Genomic DNA, 17,212 nt, shown 5'->3' on the forward strand with positions numbered 1-17,212 from the left:
GCCATGGCACAGTGGCGTTGTTTTGTAGCCAGGCAACAAGCCTCGTGGCATCGTTAGAGTTTTCAGTGCTGCCTAGAAATGCTGCCAGGCGTTGCCAGGCTGCAGCACGGTGTTTCCACAGCCCGCCAGCACCTGGGAAAATGCACTACTTCCCTGGAAAGGGCACTGCACAAGGTGCAGCAGTTTAGAGTTTGTACCGTCCTTTGAGTAAGTACACTGGTACAGTAAACCAGTGCAGCAGCATTACGCCAGTACAGTGTACTCATGCAGCACCAGTACACCTGTGCAGTACCAGTACCTTACCACTATGCCAATGCAGAGTGCCAGTGCAGAATACCAGTGCGGCACCAGTACAACCATGCAGGACCAGCACACCAGTGCGGAATACCAGTTCATCCCCAGTACAACCGTGCAGGACCAGTTCGCCAGTGCGGAGCACCCAGCACAGCGGCAGTTACACCGGTGGGGTGCGTATGCGGCAGAGCAGCGCGGCACCGGCACGTCAGTACCGCACCAGCCCAGCAAGGCTGCCGAGGCTCCGGGAGGATGGGTCATCCGCGCCCACCCGCCCACGCGCGCGGGGTGGGGGGGGCGGGTGTCGCTCGTGGGTCTGCGCCGGGCGCGCGCGCGGCCCCTTTAAGAGCCGCCCGGGCTGTAGCAAAACAAACGGGCGGCGCCGCCATTGGCTGCGGCGCGGGCACGTGGCCGCACAGCTGGTTTCCTGCGGCCGCGGCGCGGCGGCGGCGGCAGCAGCGGCGGCGCCCGGGGCCCGACAGCGCCCGGCCCGGCCCCGCCACCCCCCCCCCCCCCCCCCACCCCGGCCCGGCTCCCCGCGCGGGCCTCGGCGTTGGAGCGGCGGCGGCGGCGGCGCGCCGAGCCGAGCCCGCCATGGCGCACTCGGCGCCGCTCGGCCTGCTGGAGCAGGGCTGCCCCATCCAGGTGGAGCACGACCGCAAGCGGCGGCAGTTCACCGTGCGGCTCAACGGTGAGGGACGGGGCGGCCCGGGCCCGCCTGCCGGCGGGCGGGCGGGCGAGGGGGGGCCGGCTCGGCTTCCCCACGCGAGCGCGGTGGGCGGCGTGGGCTGCCGCGCCCGGCCGAGCGCGCAGGACGGGGCAGCGGGAAGCCCCGCGGAGGGGGGGCCGGGGAGGAGCCGCCACGCGGTTCAGCGGGACTCGCGGCGTGGGGCCCTCCCCACTCGTGGCAGTGGGTCCTTCCGCGCGCGTGTGGCTGAGGAAACGCGCGGAAGCCGGAGGAGGCTCCCACGGGGCCGGTACCGGGCCCGCCCAGCGTCCGGCGAGCCCTCGGCGGAGCCGCTCGTGGGCCCGCGGCAGCCCCTGCGCCACCCGCGCGCGTGGCTCCCGCCGCAGCCCGGGGGTTTGCCCCGTCCCCAGGGGTGCGACCGGGGCGTCCGCGTTGCCCCAGGCCTGCCCGTCCCTCTGGAGGTGTTTCCGGCTCCCTGAAGAACACGGCAGCACCTCTGAGCAGCCTTGTTGGACTCACCTGTTGGAGAGGCTGATTTAAAAAAAAAAAAAGTAGCTGCTGCTGAAGCTTCTTTTTTAGCAGGCTAACTCTTTTCCAGCCATCCTTTTAACGGTTAATCCCAAATATTCAAAGATCCCAAGGTCTCTTTCTTCTCTGTTTGTCATGTGGAGAGCTGCTCTGGGGAAAATAGGCTATTTTACTGCCCTACAGAAATTGCAGGGTAGTTACCCTTAAAAAGAAAAAAGAATGGGTAGTTAGTTCAGAAATTATACACGCAGTGGGAGGCATTCTCAATAAAACAACAAGAATAGCCTGGATTTTATTTTAGACTTTTTTTTTCCCCCCTTCTACTACCACTAATTACAAAGTGCAGGCTCGAGGCTCGACAATGGTGGAGCGAGGAAAGAGGAGACATGTACGTGCAGCACGGAGAAAACGATTTCACCAGCTGGTTATTTCAAATGGAAAGAGATCGGACTAGATCCCAAGAGATGGGTTGCTGCTCAACAGAGCAAGAGCTATAAAGCAATGTCTCTTGTTGGAAAAACTTATATGTGCACCGAAAAAAAAAAAAAGAAAGGAAAGCTAAGGACCAAAAGTGAGCAAACAACTAAGAAAACATGATCTTTTTGTCATGATTTGCCACATAAAATCTCTGCCAGTCAAACCATTGGCTGTGCAGGGAATAGTGGGGCCTTGGAGAAGGTGAATTTTAAAATGGGAAAAATCACCTGTTGATGTTCTTGTATTTTTGAAGCGAGTCAGCTGGCTTCAGCCAGCACAAAACCGTGCTTCAAGAGGGGCCTGCCTTGTCTCAGGGAAGTTGTGGACTTTTCCAGGATTGCAGACAGATCTTGGGGATCAGGGTGGGTTTTTTTTTTTGGGGGGGGGGGGGAGGGAGGGGGGAAAGCTCAGCAAATGAGTGATGATCCAAAAGCTTGATTTGGCGTTTCAAATGTCAGCCCTTGATAGGGAGCCGGGGATGCTGCTGGGTACCGTGTCCTCACCTGTCCTTATCTCTGTGCAGCTCAGGATTGTTTGCAGAAATGGAGCATCGTTAGAGCCACCCAGCGACTCAGTGCTGGCTGCGTAATGAAGCAGAGCTGGGCAGGGCTGCAGAGCCCCAGCGTGGAGATATTCTGACCACGGGGTTGACTAACATCCGTGCAGTGTGGGTAGTCTGTCCATCCTCGTACCTGACAGGCGTTTGCTGAGAACAAACAAACCCTAGAGCATGGTGAAAAGATAACCGTCCCCATGGGAGCGCGGAGGTCGGTGGTGGTTCAGTAGCTTCGTTCGTCGCTCCCGTTCCTGGCGTGATGACTGTTGGTGGGACTGGATGCTTTTGCAGGTCTTCCTTGCAGGGAACTACAAGAAATGGGCCAGTCCCCAAGCTGTAGCTCCACTGTGACCTGCTAGTTGGTGAGTGTGTATGCTGTGAGATACAGGTGGATTGTGGCTCATGGACCAAGGCATCAGGCTCTGGTAATCTCTGGGTTGGCAGCTTGGTGGTCTGTAGTGGTGTGATGCTGGAGTTAGAAAGCTTTCTGTGGTGGTATTCTTAAGATAACTCCTATAACCATTTTACAGTTTTTATGGTGTTTCAGACCTGTTGTTATGAAAGTGTCCGTACTCAGCATCTTTAGCTTTGTGTTCCTGTTTGTGCTTCCATATAAGCTTGTGCCAGGACTACCTCCTTGTATGTGAAAAGTGTTAATTGCGTTTGGTGTGTTCTCAGTTGCCCCCATCCTTCTCTTCCTCTGAGCCCTCACTGCTATACTAGGTTTTTAAAACTCTGATAAACAGCTGTTTCCTTTTTAACACGTTCTCTTCTCTTCTTTGCATCCCAAATGCAGAAGCACTGAGAAGCTGAAAGCAAAGCTGATTATAACCAGACCTCACTGAGCTTTGTTATCCCTTCTGAGAGCAAAGCAGAAAGTAAGAAGCTCAGCTGGGTTTGTAGTCAGCTAAGATGTGGCTAACAACGTGAGCTAGCCAGAAAACTCTTGATGCAATGACTTTGTTATGTCAGTTTGTCAAAACTGAAAATTTCCACAAAAATCTTACAGGCTAGTTTTGTCAAGAAAAGTTCTTTTTTGGTTACAAGATAACTTCTGGTCAAAATAAGAAATGGAAAGAGTCTCTCACCCCAAAGTAGCCGACAGCTCGTTCTGCCTGCTGATTGGGCCAGGGGAGCTGCACTTTTAGCAGTGACCTGCTGGATTTCAGAGTGTCCATCCAATATATCAGGCCCTCTGCCTTTGGGAGATGGGCTCGTGGCACACACGGAGCAGCTCTGTCTTCCCCGTGGTGTCTCAGGCTTCTTGTGCACATGGGCTCCCATTCATTCAGTATGTGGGGGCAGCAAGCCACACTTCCCAAACATCCTGCTCTTTCCCCAGCTGCTGGGTTTGGGCAGGATCCAGTTGCTTGAAGCTCCTGTCTTGCCTGCACAGACTCCTGACTTGAGTCTTGAGAGCTCATCGGGAGCCTGGGCTTGGCTTTGTGCAGGTAAATTTGCACAGATCCTGCCTCCTTCGCCCTTTACCTCACTGCTGGGGCAGGTGCTTGCCAGGAGGGAAAGCTGCTCTGTTCGTAGTGGAGGCAAGGGGATCTGTTCACCAGGCGTTTGGCATCGAGGTGGCACCACACCTCTCCCATGCCATGGTAACCTTAAACAACCCCCGAAAGTGGGTAGCTTCTTCTAGACAGTGGTGCACACACGCGCTGCCCCCACCCGCACTGCTGCTGTTTTGCGAGTGAGGCCCATCGCCGACGGCTATGCTGTCTCTACTCAGCGCTGTCTGTTGTGGTCTGTTGTGTTTTCTCTCCGTAGTAACGTGCCAGCTGCTTGGTGGGGAGCAACTGGCACGCAGTGACCCCCAGCCTGGGATGCAAGCACTCCCCGGCACATCTTGTTCCTCTTAGCTGGCCTGTGAGCTTTCAGCGGTCACCTTTTGGCTCAGCAGCCAGGACAGCTGACCTGCTGCCTGCTTCCAGGCTTTTCTGCTCTGAGAGCGGGAGATGCGGCTGTATTTTGCTCCCCCCCCCAGTTTGCTCTCCGGCTTTGCAGAAGCAGTGCCCAAAGGATCTAGGGATCTCAATCCTGGATGCTGTCTCCAAAGGCTAGTGACCGAGCTCAGAAATTGGCCCCAAGGCAGCAGCACAAAGCAGCCAGCCAGCTCCTGGCCCCTGCTTTGCTTCCAGTCCCGTGCGCACAACGGTGTATTGTGGGCTGGAGCCGGCGCCAGTGCAGAGGAGAGCGCCTTGGGTTCGTGGCAGCGGTTCCCTCCGCTCTGCTCCGCTGTAGCCACCGATGCTGCGGTATCCGCTTGCCTGGTACCTTGTGTGTCCTGGCAGCAATCCTCCAGGAGAGGTGGTCAGCGAAGGATGTGCTAGAGGGGTCAGGGCAGCCATTGGACTGGCATCCGCTGGACCAGCACTGTGTCGCTCGGGCTGAGCCGCTGCCTGCAGGCCTCCCCTAATGCCTGCCGTGTCCCTTTCCTACTTTTGGGCTAGGATCAGGTTCACTATGAGCTGCCTGGCTTGGGGACTCGTGTCTGATGGTGCAGCTGAGCCTTGACTGCAGCTCCTGGGCCTTGTTTGCTGCTCATAGCTGTCTGGCCTGCTTGGGAAGTGTTGTACCATTGGTTATTGCAGTCCTGGAACAAACCATCCACAGAGAACAAATTTAGGCCTGGTCCTTCTCCTCTGGCCCTTTCCCACCTTCTGGAACAACTTCTAGTTCCTGATGCACATGATGATTCAAGGGAAGGGGAAGGGAGGGCTGGGGACCAGCTGCTCTGCCGTTTTTATCACACAGCCTCCACTTGCTCACTTTTCTTGCTGTGCTCCTTTCTGCCCGGCACTGATTTGCATTGACTCAGACTTCCTTGCTAATGGTAGTCTCGAAGCCGAAGTGATGCATAAGGGAGTGTCTGCAAGTCAAACATCATCATCAGGCTTACTGGGGCACTGCTAGGGCCAGCCAAGACCTGAGAGTGTTTTGCTAAGCTCCATCTTGGCAAGCTAATAAAATCCCTGCCCCGAAGTCTAAAGGGATAAGACAGGCAGGAGGCTGACTTGCGGCATCCCTCTCATGCCGCTCTTTGGTGTGGTTTCTGCTTGTGTGCCCTCTTATCCAGAAGGAATTGCATCCCCGGGAACGAGTGGGATCCAAGTGCAAAGCTCTACCAAAAGGAGTCAAATGGGCTGTTGCAGAACCTGGGCTTGGATCCGAGACCCCGGGATGTAATGGAAAGGGCAGGGAAGGCGTCCAGGTGATGCCGAGAGAGGCAGGGATGTAAACGCACTGCTGCTTCCCCGTGTTTGTTTGTGGGAGGGCCTCCCTCCAGGTTGTCAGGCTGGAGATGAATCCTGGTATGATGAGTCCAGGGCCAGGTTGCTCCTGATAGGTCACTGCAAGAGGTTAGCACTGCCTTTGACTCCCTGTGTGCTTAACACTTTGTGTTAAACTGTTTCAGCTTTGCAATATTTCCTCCCCCTTGGGATGGGGAAAGGTAAGAGGGGCCTGGGGGCACCCTACAGCCCCCCAGGACCAAGAGGCTGCATAGCAGCGAGGCTGCCGCCAGCGTTGTTATCGCAGCGAGGCCTCTGCTCCCACATTTCCTCCTTCCCAGCACCTGGAGAGGCCCTTGGTTGGAAAACAAGAGGTTATGCCCCGAGTCACTCATGGAGAACCCAGGGACAGCCCTGGTTGTTGGGGGCAGTCCGCTTCACTCTACTGTTCCTGGAGGCTCTGAGTCCCGGAGAGGGTGTTTCAAAGGAAACAAGGCACCTGCGATCGCATTTTCCACTGGCCAGCCCTTCCCGTGCCCTCACAAGCAATTCACCAACTTCAACCACGTTCGAGACAGGGAGAGCTGTCCGGGACAGGGTGTTCCTGCGAGACCTGCACCGTGAGATGGCCTCCGCAGGGAGGCAGGGCTGCAGCAAGCGCACAGTCCTCTTGCAAACAGCAGAGAATCCAGGTGGGGTGCTGTTTTGTAAGACTGAAATCCATTTGGATCCTAGCTTGTTTCTCTTCTAGAGATCCAGGCTTTTCTTTCCACTTCCAGCCCCCATGGCAGTGCAATCCAGCGAGTCCAGCAGTGCCCAGCTTACAGGTTTGGCTTAGCGTATTCCTGCCTGAAGAGGCTGCAGGGGACATTTGTTGTGACCCTTCACCATCATGATCGGTCTCTGGTTGGCCCCATCCACCAGCTCCTCTCGCAGCCCTGGTGCTCAGTTTGCAGGCATGCACTGAGGGCCCTGCATCTGCTGCCATGTCGCAGTGGGGAGCCGGACACGGGTTGTGTGTGATGGGTGGAGGGGCAGCCGGGTTCCCAGCTTGGCTGCCAGAGCAAGGCAGGGCTCCGCTCCGATCGCCAAAGCGGAGAGGAGATCGCGTAAAGATGCATTCACCTACCTGACCGAATTGGGATGTTTTCTGAACTGGGGCCTCTGTTCCCATAGTGTGGAGGGCACTTGCTTCCTCTGCAGAGCCTGTTTCAGTTCTGAAATCCTTTGGGCTCTGCATGTGTCCATCCATGTACCTGTAGCACCCTGAGCCTCCCGTCCCCCCTGCGTTTTGTGGTGCCTCTGAAATACAAATGGCAAATATTGAGGAAAAACTGTCTGGGGCAGATCTGAGATTTTTTTTTTTTTCAAATGCTGTATTGTCTTTGGCTTTAAGATGCATGTTTGTGTGATACTTTTCTACAGATTGCATTTTTTTTTTTTTTTTTTAAAGACCTTGTGACATGACTCGGAGAAAGATTTAATTCTAAACTTTACAAAACTTCAGGAAGAGGCTAGGGAAGGTTTCAGCACATACAGAGAGCAGAGCAGAAAGCTTGAAGCCTGTGAAAGCAACTATTATACAGAATTTTATGACTTTCAGTGCTGCTGGCGCTGCTGCTGCTGCCTCCCCTAACGGACAACTTCCACCAGACGCTTCCCTTCCGAGACTCTGGGAAGAGGCGCCGTGCTCTGACCTGCGCAGGCTTTCTCTCGAGGCAGAGATGGGTCTCACAGCTGCTTGCTTTGCTTCTGGGCTTTCCCATGGCCACCTGGATCCACGTGGAGGAACACCACAATTCTCCCCCACATAGGTCCCACGGGAGCAGAGAAATGGGAATAATGCAGTCGGAGAGAAATGGGAATAACCAAAACAAGAGCTTGCAAACCCCTCTTGAAGGTGCATGCATGGTAGACGCTGTGGATGGAAGCACCCTCAGGCCAACACTGTAGCCTGGCCTGTGTTAGTGCTGGGGAGTAAATGCTGGGAGATTAATGCACTTTCTGTGAAAGTGCAAGAGGAGGCCGGCAGCGGAAGGGTGTGCCAGGCTTGCCTGATGGACTTTCGGGGAGGAGCTGCAGAGTTAGGAGTTACTGGTCCAGACTTGCATACGGCGCAGGATGCATCTGCACCCAACACATCTCCCGTGGCGGGAGAAAACCTGGGCTGCTTACAGAGTTGCTGGTGGGGATGGATCACTGAAAGGACATGCCTGTGGAAAAAAGCACACGCGAGCCAGGATTTCCAGGATCCCAGTGTCTGCAAAGCAAAACTGCTCCCTGTGTGCCAGGGAGCCCTTTGCTGGATGGCAGAGCGTGACTGGGGTCAGCCCTGTCCGAGAAACAGGGATTTGGGAAGGGGCTGTGGCAGGGATGGAGGCTCAGTTGTGCGTTAATCATAGAGGTGTGGACTGTAGGGGGACTGAAAGAGCTTGACATTTTGGCAAATTGAGGGTTGAGGGGCAGGATTACTGTCTGTAACTACCTGGAGGGGATGGCAGGTGTGCCAAGGAAAAGGATTTAGAAATGGAAAAGATTTATGTGCGCCCAGAGATGATATTGGCACAAGAAAGAGTAGGTAGGAAACCAGCATTGATAAATTCATGCTGGAAATGCAAAGCTTTCCATCCGCATAAGAGAGATCAATCTTTTGCCTGAAAGGAACAGGAACAAAAACTTGAGCTGCTGCTCAGCTGGAGCTTGGCTGGTGTCTGAACAGATGAGTGCGGGGTCAGACGGTTCGCAGCAGGGCTGCGCCCGCGCGGCCAGGGCCTCTCACGTCCAGCGACTTCAAACGCGGCTGCGTTGCCAGGCTGATCAAGGCACGATGGATGCTCTCAAAATGTAAAATTCAAACGGACCTGTCAAATACAGGCATCTGGGAGCCTGGGCCGCAGCTGTCAGTCAAAATGCAGTGCAGTAAAGCAGATTGAGCTCAGCTGAAATATTCAGTAAATACAGGTGAACTTGTGGCCCTTCATCTTCCAATAAACACTGGAGGGCAAGAAAAGGTTCCATATTGTAACTGAATGTCTCTTTTGGAAGCTTTTGTTTCTGAAAGTCATTTTTTAAATATATAAAAGAAACTTCCAGAAATGAAATGTTTGCCTTTGAGCTGAAGACAGAAGTTCAGGTTCTGCAGACGAAGCCAGAGGAGTATTATTAGCTCTCCTGTTTTACACATGCACTGAAATTTCTTTTTTTCTTTTCTTTTTTCTTTTTTTTCCCCTGCATCTAAGCGGCTGTGAGAAATGTCGGTGTTGTGACAGGAAGCATGTGTGTGTATATGTAAATGTACGTGTGCATGTGTGCACCCATGCACGCCTGTGCATACTTTTTCCTGTGCATTTGTGAGATCTCTCTCACAGCATCTTCCCCAGAAAGCGCCTGTCCTCAGTAGGTCTCAAGTGTAGCAATACTACACCAAGAAATCCTGTCTTGTTTTATGTACTGTGGTAAAAAGCTGCCTGCTGTACAGAGAAAAGGTTTGGCTGGGTCAGCTTCCCCCTCCTCTCTTTGCTTGCTTTCTGCTTCATACGCCTCACACCTCCACTGCTGGCTGCTTTCCTGCCTGAATGTTTTATATTGGCACTAGATATACACAGGGATGGGTAGAAATTTTGCCCCTAGCTCAGGAATTTGGAAATGTCAAGCAAGCCTGTCCCTGCTTACACCTCAGGGGGTCAACAGCGCTGTCTGAGCATCACTGGAAGCAAAACCCGTCCCAGCACGTGCAACCGCCCTGAGGCCACAGCCGGTCCTGTGGGCAGGTCTCGGAGGGCCGCAGGCACCAGGAGCTGCGCAGGGGCCATCCCAGCAGCCCAGTGGCACATCTCCGTGCCCTGGTGCAGGCTTTCCTGGTGAGCAGCACTGTCCCACCGGGGACATCCAGAGCCTCACTGCTCTCTTGCCTCCCCCAGGTTGCCACGACAGAGCAGTGCTACTCTACGAATACGTGGGGAAGCGGATCGTGGACTTACAGCACACGGAGGTACCAGACGCCTATCGAGGAAGAGGAATAGCCAAGCACCTCGCCAAGGTATGCTGGAGCTCCCCCTTTTCCCTCGGGAGAAGCCATTGCCGTCGCGGTTAGCAGTCAGCACTGCTTGCTTGCTCCATGGAAGTCGCCCCTGCCCTGATAGGAAAGAGAGGCGCAGAGCGATGAAGTGAGATCCCAGAGGAAAAGGAGTGATCCTGGGGATGACAAAACCCTCACAAGGTGTTAAACCGGTCCTGAGGGCCGACGGCAGAACTGGTGCCTGGGGGATACTGAGACGTGGGGGGATGTTCCTGGGGTTTATGCCAAAGTGAGCCTGGGTTCTTTGTCTCCTGCAACGTGGTTCCTCTTGGTTCCCAGGGATCGTGCTGGGAAAGGACAAGGTGCTCCCAGGGCCTCGGAGGGACAGGGAGCAGGTTGGGTGGGCTGAGATCCCCTCCAAACAAGAGGCAGTGAGGACTGAGCCATAAAGTGATGGCAGGGAGACACCAAAAGCAGCTGTTGGAGCCAGGTGCAGGCCATATGGCCAGTGACAGCCTGGTGGGATCAGTTCTGATAAATGGCCCCAGTCCTGCCCTGCTTCCTTCCTGACCAGTTTACTGGCTGCAGTCGCAGGTGGGGGTGGCTGTTAGCTTTAGGGTTGGGAGATAGTTTGCTATCTCAGCACTCCTGCTGCAGAATGAAGTCCAAGTTTTGGTCCTCTGCTTCATCCCAACCCCATTCCTCACTTGAAGGATCCCCTGGCACGGTCACTGCAGACATCGCTCGCGTACCCCTTAGCGGCTCCCTGAGCAGAGTCTGGGCTTTATGTGGCATGTGCGCAGACTTTGGTGGTCTCTGTCCTCACACACATGGGCTGATCTCAGGGCTGTTTCCCCTCCTGGCCAGCTGCATTTTGGGTCTTGGCTGGTCTGACCGTCTTCCTCAGCCCCTTCCCTCTGTGAGCAGGGCTGTGCACTTACTGATAGAAAGCTGCTGATCCTTTTGCTTCCTCCAGCTCCTCTCTCATTTCTATCAGATCTGAGGGCTGCGGGAAAAGGGGACTGGGGGCTGCTGAGTGTTCCCAAGTCCTCTACACCCAAGAGCGGCTTGTCCCATGATTGGGTGGCCTGTCTGGAACTGATGGGAAAGAAATAGTGGTTTGGGGACCTGGTGAAATGTAAGAGGCTGAAGCTCTTGGAGGTCCATGAGCTTACTGGGGTCCACAAACAGCATTTTCCACATTCACTGCGGTCCCTAAGTGGCATTTCTTTGCTATATTAAAGCCCCCCATTGGATTTCCAAGTTCTGTGTCCGGCTGAGGTTTCTGCTGGCAGAAGGACATATCTGCTGCAGAGATTCCCCTTCTCTAAACCCAGTCCTGGACCTTCTTCCAGACAAAAACTTGGAGAGGTCCACAGAGGTTTCCCCACCACCTCCAAACTCCTCTGGTGCAGGGGCTGGGTACCCCCTGCCGCTCAGGGTTAGCTCCTTGCGGAAGGAGCCCTCCAGCATCTGGTGCTTCGTTTGGGTGCTGTGAGATAGTTCAGTGCAGCGGCGATGCTGCTGTGTTGGGGGTGCATGGGTAAGCAATTGCTCTTGCCAGGAGGCGGCAGCTCCTCCACGTGCTCCATGCTGGACCCATGGCCTCAGCCTCGGCAGCAGCTGCCCTGCAGGCTCAGTGCCACCGAGGCCATGTCTGGGTGGCAGGGCTGCTCTCTCCCTTTCCCAGGCGCTGGCAGGAGAGATGGAAATCTGTGATCAGATGTTCCTATTTCTGGCCGCAAGAGAGGCTGGGTGAGTTCCAGCGCATCCAGCTATTAGCCCAAACTTGGCCCTTTCCTCCTTTCGGCAAAAAGTCCTTGCTCCCTTTCCCCTTCTGCTCAGGAGCTGATTTCCCATCTCTTCCTGGCATTGGTGTGCCTTACCTAAAATCTTCAAGATTCTTAGGAGTCCTTTTTGCCTCCTGGGGTCCTGTTTTTGAGATCTGAAGCTATGCAGGGGTTGCTGAGGAGCTGCTGAGCATGGTGGCGGTAGAGACTGTGGGGTGATGCTTTGGGGTTATGACTGCTCCCTGATCCCTGTAAGCCAGGGCAAGCTGTGACAACAGTGGCCTGGACCCTGGACACAGCTGGGTTGCCCACAATGTGGCATCCACTGGGCTGTTTCTGCCTGCCAACATGTGTTGGGGCTGCCAGGGAGTCTCTGCGTGCCCCTGGTTGAATTGGGGACCATGTGTGCTGTAGAGGCCGCAGCAGGATGGCTGCACTCCTCCCCCCCACAGTGTTCTCCCTCCATCCACTTCATGCAGAGGGGACATGAGGACAACCTGGTGCATTCCCTGGCTCTATGTGGGGACAGGGGAGTCTCTGCCCCTCGGGAGGTTTTGGAGGCAGCAGTAGGGTCCGAGAGGAAGGGAGATGGCACGGCTTTGGTTAACCATGTCCTCTGGCGCACAGATGGCCGCTCTGTGATGTGAGCGCCCCAGCTCCATCCACTCCTGGGGAGAGGACAGGGGATGCAGAGTCCCTCAGGAACCATCGGGTTTCTCCTGCACATAAAGGAGGTGAGATGTGGGGCACCACGTCCTGGAGGCTGCCAGCAGCTCCTGGCAGTCAAGGCCTCTCTTGCATGGGCTGCAGGGATGGCCAGCGCAGGCGGGATAGCATAGCCCCAGCTCTCTGGAGCGGTACAAAGGCACCACGAGAGCCAGTTCCCAAGAGCAGGGTTGCCCTGTGTTGTGCTCGTCCAGTGGCTTCCTGTAAGCATCCTGGCAAGCCCTGCGGAGAGCATCAGCTGCGGGAGCTGTTTATAACCTGTCTGTGTTTTGCTTGGTTGCAGGCAGCCCTGGACTTTGTGGTAGAGGAGGACCTGAAAGCTCATCTGACATGCTGGTATATTCAGAAATACGTCAAGGAGAACCCCCTGCCGCAGTACCTGGAACACTTACAGCCTTAAGGCAGGACTGCTCTGACACCAGCACGCCTGTCCCTGACTGTTCAACGCGGCCTTTGCTTCTCTGCGGTCTCAGGAAATCCCCCTCCCGCCTCCCACACTCACAATTTCCATTTTTTTAAGTGTGTCCATGTGGTGCACGAGTGGGGGCACGACCTCCTTCCCTCTGCCCATGTGTGAGCATGGCTATGGCCCCTGGGCTGGGCTGGCTCCAGGCACATGTTCTCCCTGGCACTCTTCTCAAGCCAGGGAGTGGAAGAGGATGTTTTTTCCACCAAACTCCATCGCAAGACTAGGGGATGGCTCAGTCTGCATCGCACCCTTTCCCCTCTGCCTGGCAATGGCCGTGAACTTGCGAGGGGATGTTGGTTAGGGAGTGTCTGCGGGATACCAGTTCCCCTTCCCTCCCAGCTGCTGGGGAAATACTGTGGATTAAGCCTCATGGGGCAGAGGGAGGTGGTAGAGGAGTCCAGGCCACTTGGCAGGTTCATCCTCCAGTGCAGGAGCATCTGCTGAGCACCAAGCCTTGCCCAAAGCCTCATGGGATGCAGATGAGAACTTGTGGGCCATGGTGGCACTGGGACAGTGAGACCTTCAAGCCTAGAGAGGGAGGAGTCAAGCAAGAAGCGGCCTTCAGCAGTAGCCTTCGTCCTCAAGGGCTGCAGCAGAGCGGGCGCAGCATGACTGCGCAGAGGAAGAAATGCGGCTGAGCGGCAGGTGCTGCCTCCTGTCACAGCCTTCTGTACATAGCCCCACCGTGAGATCCCTGTAGGGTCCAAGTTGCCATTCCCATCTCTGGTCCCTGGTGTCAGTATTGTCCATGCTAGTGTGGACCCAGCCTGCTCAGGAGGAGAACACCAGCCCTCTCCAGCCAGGCCTGGCGTCCCAGCACAGCAAAGTGATGAGGAAATGTCACAGGCTTTCACAGGTGGCTGAGTGGTTTCCTTTGGCTGCCTGTGACTGAAGAGAAGGGTCCTCCTATCTCCCCTAGCTCAAGGTCTGGGTCTCTGCCCCAGAACCTAGGGGTTCAAGCCCTCGCCACATCCCAGGATTAACAGGGGAGCAAGGCTTCCAGGGTCTGGTCCTGTCCCACCTCCAAGGTTTGATGCTAGAGCCACCTGCCTCTGCATGGATGTTGGCTGTTACAGTTGTTTGCTTCCCCTCCTTGCAGCCTTTGGAAACAAACTCTGACTCGGGGCATCACCCATCTGCTCGCTGCCTCTCCTTGCCGCTCCGAGCCCTGCCGTGTCCCCAGGCGATGGTGGTACAACAGGGTCCTTGACTAGTGGCAAGGAGGAATGCTGGGCTCTCACCCTGAATGCAGCCAAGCGCTTGCGTATCGCGCTTGCCTCTGTCGGGGATGACCCTGTAGCATGGCTCAGCATTGTCAGATGCAGAGAGAATGCCGTCACGGTAGCGTTGAGAGCAGGGTGCAGATCAGCTCTGGATTGTTGCCTGTCTTTCCTTGCCCAGGTTTTTCAGGGCCTAAGCTGGACCCTGGAGAATGAGGGATCCCCCCCAAGCACTTGGGATTTAGTGCTATGGTGGGGGGCTGGGCTGTGGATGGCAGTGTTCCTGGCACGCTGTCGCGGAACAGCTGCTAGCTCAGCCGAGGGGTTGTAGCCAGGCAGAAGGAGATAAAGAGCCTTTCACCTGGAGGCCAAATCTGAAGCTAGCTTATCTCAGTAGAGACTGAAGTTTACGATCTATGTTGTGGACTTAACGAAGCCCTGGCCAAAAGAGAGCGCAGCCCTCTCCCAGAGCCCAGTGCAAAGTCCACAGAGGTAAAGGCAAGAGCTCCTACAGCCTTTGCTGTCAGCTGGATCAGCAAGAGATGGAGACCCATGTGCGGTCTCAGCAAGGGAGGTCCCAGTGTGTTCTTCCTGGCCGTCTAGTCAAGGCGAAGCCCCTGCTGCCTGCCCTGCTGCTCAGGGGATGCTAGCCCCAGGCTTGCTTGCAGGCTGTCTGCCACCAGTGTGATGCAGCCCACTGCACGTGGGCTTCAGTAAAACCTTCCCAAATGCCATCCCTGCCCTGGTGTGGGCTGTGAAACCCCCTGCCCATCTCAGGAGGGACCTGTGCCCTGTTCCTGAGGCTGGGCTGGGTGGCAGCCCTGTCCCTGGCTTGTGCTGCTCAGGAGAAGCATCAGGCTTCAGCCTTGCCTCTGCCTCATGCTTCTGCCCTCTTGCTGCCTATTTCAGCCTGGCTGCTGCCTTCAAGATGTCTTAGAGGGACTGGGAAAGTGTCATGGGTAGAGAACTAAAGAAAGGGGGCTCAAGAAGAAATCTAGCCTGCAAAATGCTAGCTCCTCAACTGGCGAAATACACTTCAACATCTAGTTACAGGAGCAAGGTTGGCTGAGTAGTGACAGAACCGTCCCTGCTCTTGGTCCCAAAGTGAAGCTGAATCACCTCTTCAAAGGCACCAGTGTATCTGTGATGCAGCAGGGCCGGGAGCTTGGAAGAGATCTCTCAGGAGCAATAGCTTGTGCCTGGAGCTGAAAGTCTTGGGCTGGTTTTGTGCTAGTTTCCACAGTGTGACGGTTTCCAGGAGTACCACTCTGTGTCCACTGCGTGAAGATGGTTCACTAGAGATGTGCTGTGGTCACTGCATCAGCGGGGTCCGTATGTCCAAGCCTAGCCATGGAGCTCTTTATGCTGTTTTGGCAGGAACCTCGTGCTTCCTGGCCCTGGATCACAAGTGGCAATCACTGCCTTAAATCAGGCACAGCACGTGGTTTTGCTGCTGCTTCCCTTTGAGGTGCTACAATCCCTTCAGTTTCTGACCTGACGGAGATGTTTGCCAGTGTCTGTGCCAACCGTTCTACTGCTGTATCCACCCTCCACCCTGGCCTTTCCTTCCCCTTGCTCTCTGATGTCGGCAAATAGCAATACCCACAGGTCAGCAGTGATGCTGCAGTCCTCCAAGCTCCTGTGATCTGGCACCGTCGAGTGGGAGATGGCTGGGGGCTCGTGTGGCGTTGGGCAGTCCTCCCTCCTGCCTCTCTGCCAGCCGCCCTTCCCTTGCTCGCCTGTGCAGGAAGGAGCTTTCTGAGCCCTCCTCTGCCTTGGGCCGCTCCGTGGTGCTGACTATGCCTGGAAGAGTTGGGGATCCTGGACTCTCTCCAGCAATGGGAGTGTGGAAGTGGTTTGGTTGAATATCGATGCCCCCAAACCCATTTGAACTACAGACTTTGGGAAGTGGGGAAATACAAATTGCTGTCAAACTTGCTTCCACATCACCCAACTTGAACTCCCCCTTTCTCATCTGCTTCCCAGAGTTGTCTTCCTCTGTCCAAGGTTTCCATTCTTTTGAATTCAGTGGTTACGATGTGCCTTTCCTTCTCAGGACCTGTTACAAATGACCTTTCTGCTTTTGTTTATGTCTAACATTTATCTTTATCCTTCCCTCTGTCATACTATAAAACATGAACATATTGCATGGAATACAATACAATAAAAAGTGTGGCTTAATTGACCTGTAGTGGTTCACTGCTGCATGTGTGGCAGGAGGATGTGCCCACAGGACCAGGGGGACCTCGGAGCATCCCCAGCTCCATTAGAGTTGGGCTGGGTCACTTCAGCAGAGAGCCTGTTTCACAAGCTCCTGTCAAATAATTCTCAAAACTAACAAATCCTCTAACAAATCTGGCCCCAAATCTCATAAAATACCTATTACATGTGTGTCTGGGAGGTGGTGAAAGAAAAGGCAAAAGTTGGCAGGTGGGAGACATACTGCACTGCACAGTTGTGTACACCACACAGATCACGGAGCACCTCGGAGCTAAATCCCAGGCAAGTGTGAGATGCTCCCCTTGCAGATACATAAGGAGGCATGGGCTGAAGCTACTGAATTTTATTTCAGGCCTTGTTGAGAGCTGACTGACCTGGTGGTGACTGCGTAGAGCTTAGGACGAGTGGGATCCCAACTGGTTCTTCTCTGCTGGCCAGCCCTCCTCTGCTCATGCTAACTGATCCTCCCTTTGGAGTTAGGGCCAGATAGCAATCAGCAGTAATCCTGCAAATGCAGCCTCTTGTGAAGCAATACTAAATGTTTGTGTTCATTGGTTTAAGATGCTGGAAAACATTAAGGCTATTTAAATAGCTGGCAAGTGGAATTTTTTCCTGATGTGCTCATCCAGGGCAAGGTAGATGGGCAGGTGACTCAGAAAAACACAAGGAAGCTCCCTCCTGGGGCCCTCATGCTCCTAAGCCTAGGGAATGCAGCTGGAGCACTCACTGCTAGAGGTTCCCAGGACAGTGTGTTTACACTGCTTTCTAAAGCCGGGTGCCAGCCACAGAGGCTGAGGGCAGACTCCCAGTAGCTGCAAATCCCAGGGCTGGGGGTGCTGGGGGGAACAGAGTGGTGGTTTACTTGCAGTTATGATTTGACCCAACATGAGAAGTGACATGTGGCCCTTGGGTTGCAATTCGAACAGGCAAGCGTTTGGGTTTTTGCTCCTCCCAAGACACAGAGCTGTGGCTTTGGTTATAACACAA

The 17,212-nt window shown here is 54.9% G+C and overlaps 1 protein-coding gene across 1 annotated transcript; it reads left to right on the plus strand.

Moving 5' to 3' along the window:
* The first annotated feature begins 839 nt into the window (after positions 1-839).
* NATD1 (N-acetyltransferase domain containing 1) lies at positions 840-16,190 on the plus strand. The gene is made up of 3 exons (XM_062588645.1): positions 840-985; positions 9,703-9,821; positions 12,600-16,190. Exons 1-3 carry the CDS (start codon positions 889-891, stop codon positions 12,714-12,716), a joined length of 333 nt encoding a protein of 110 aa, XP_062444629.1. The 5' UTR covers positions 840-888; the 3' UTR covers positions 12,717-16,190.
* The last annotated feature ends 1,022 nt before the right edge of the window (positions 16,191-17,212 follow it).

This window comes from Rhea pennata, chromosome 15 (assembly GCF_028389875.1).
Source record: "Rhea pennata isolate bPtePen1 chromosome 15, bPtePen1.pri, whole genome shotgun sequence".
Taxonomy (NCBI): domain Eukaryota; kingdom Metazoa; phylum Chordata; class Aves; order Rheiformes; family Rheidae; genus Rhea; species Rhea pennata.

Coding starts and splice junctions, on each gene's coding strand:
- NATD1 (XM_062588645.1), top strand. CDS start 889: ATGGCGCACTCGGCGCCGCTCGGCCTGCTGGAGCAGGGCTGCCCCATC. Junction 986..9,702: donor GTTCACCGTGCGGCTCAACG/GTGAGGGACGGG, acceptor TGCCTCCCCCAG/GTTGCCACGACAGAGCAGTG. Junction 9,822..12,599: donor TAGCCAAGCACCTCGCCAAG/GTATGCTGGAGC, acceptor GCTTGGTTGCAG/GCAGCCCTGGACTTTGTGGT.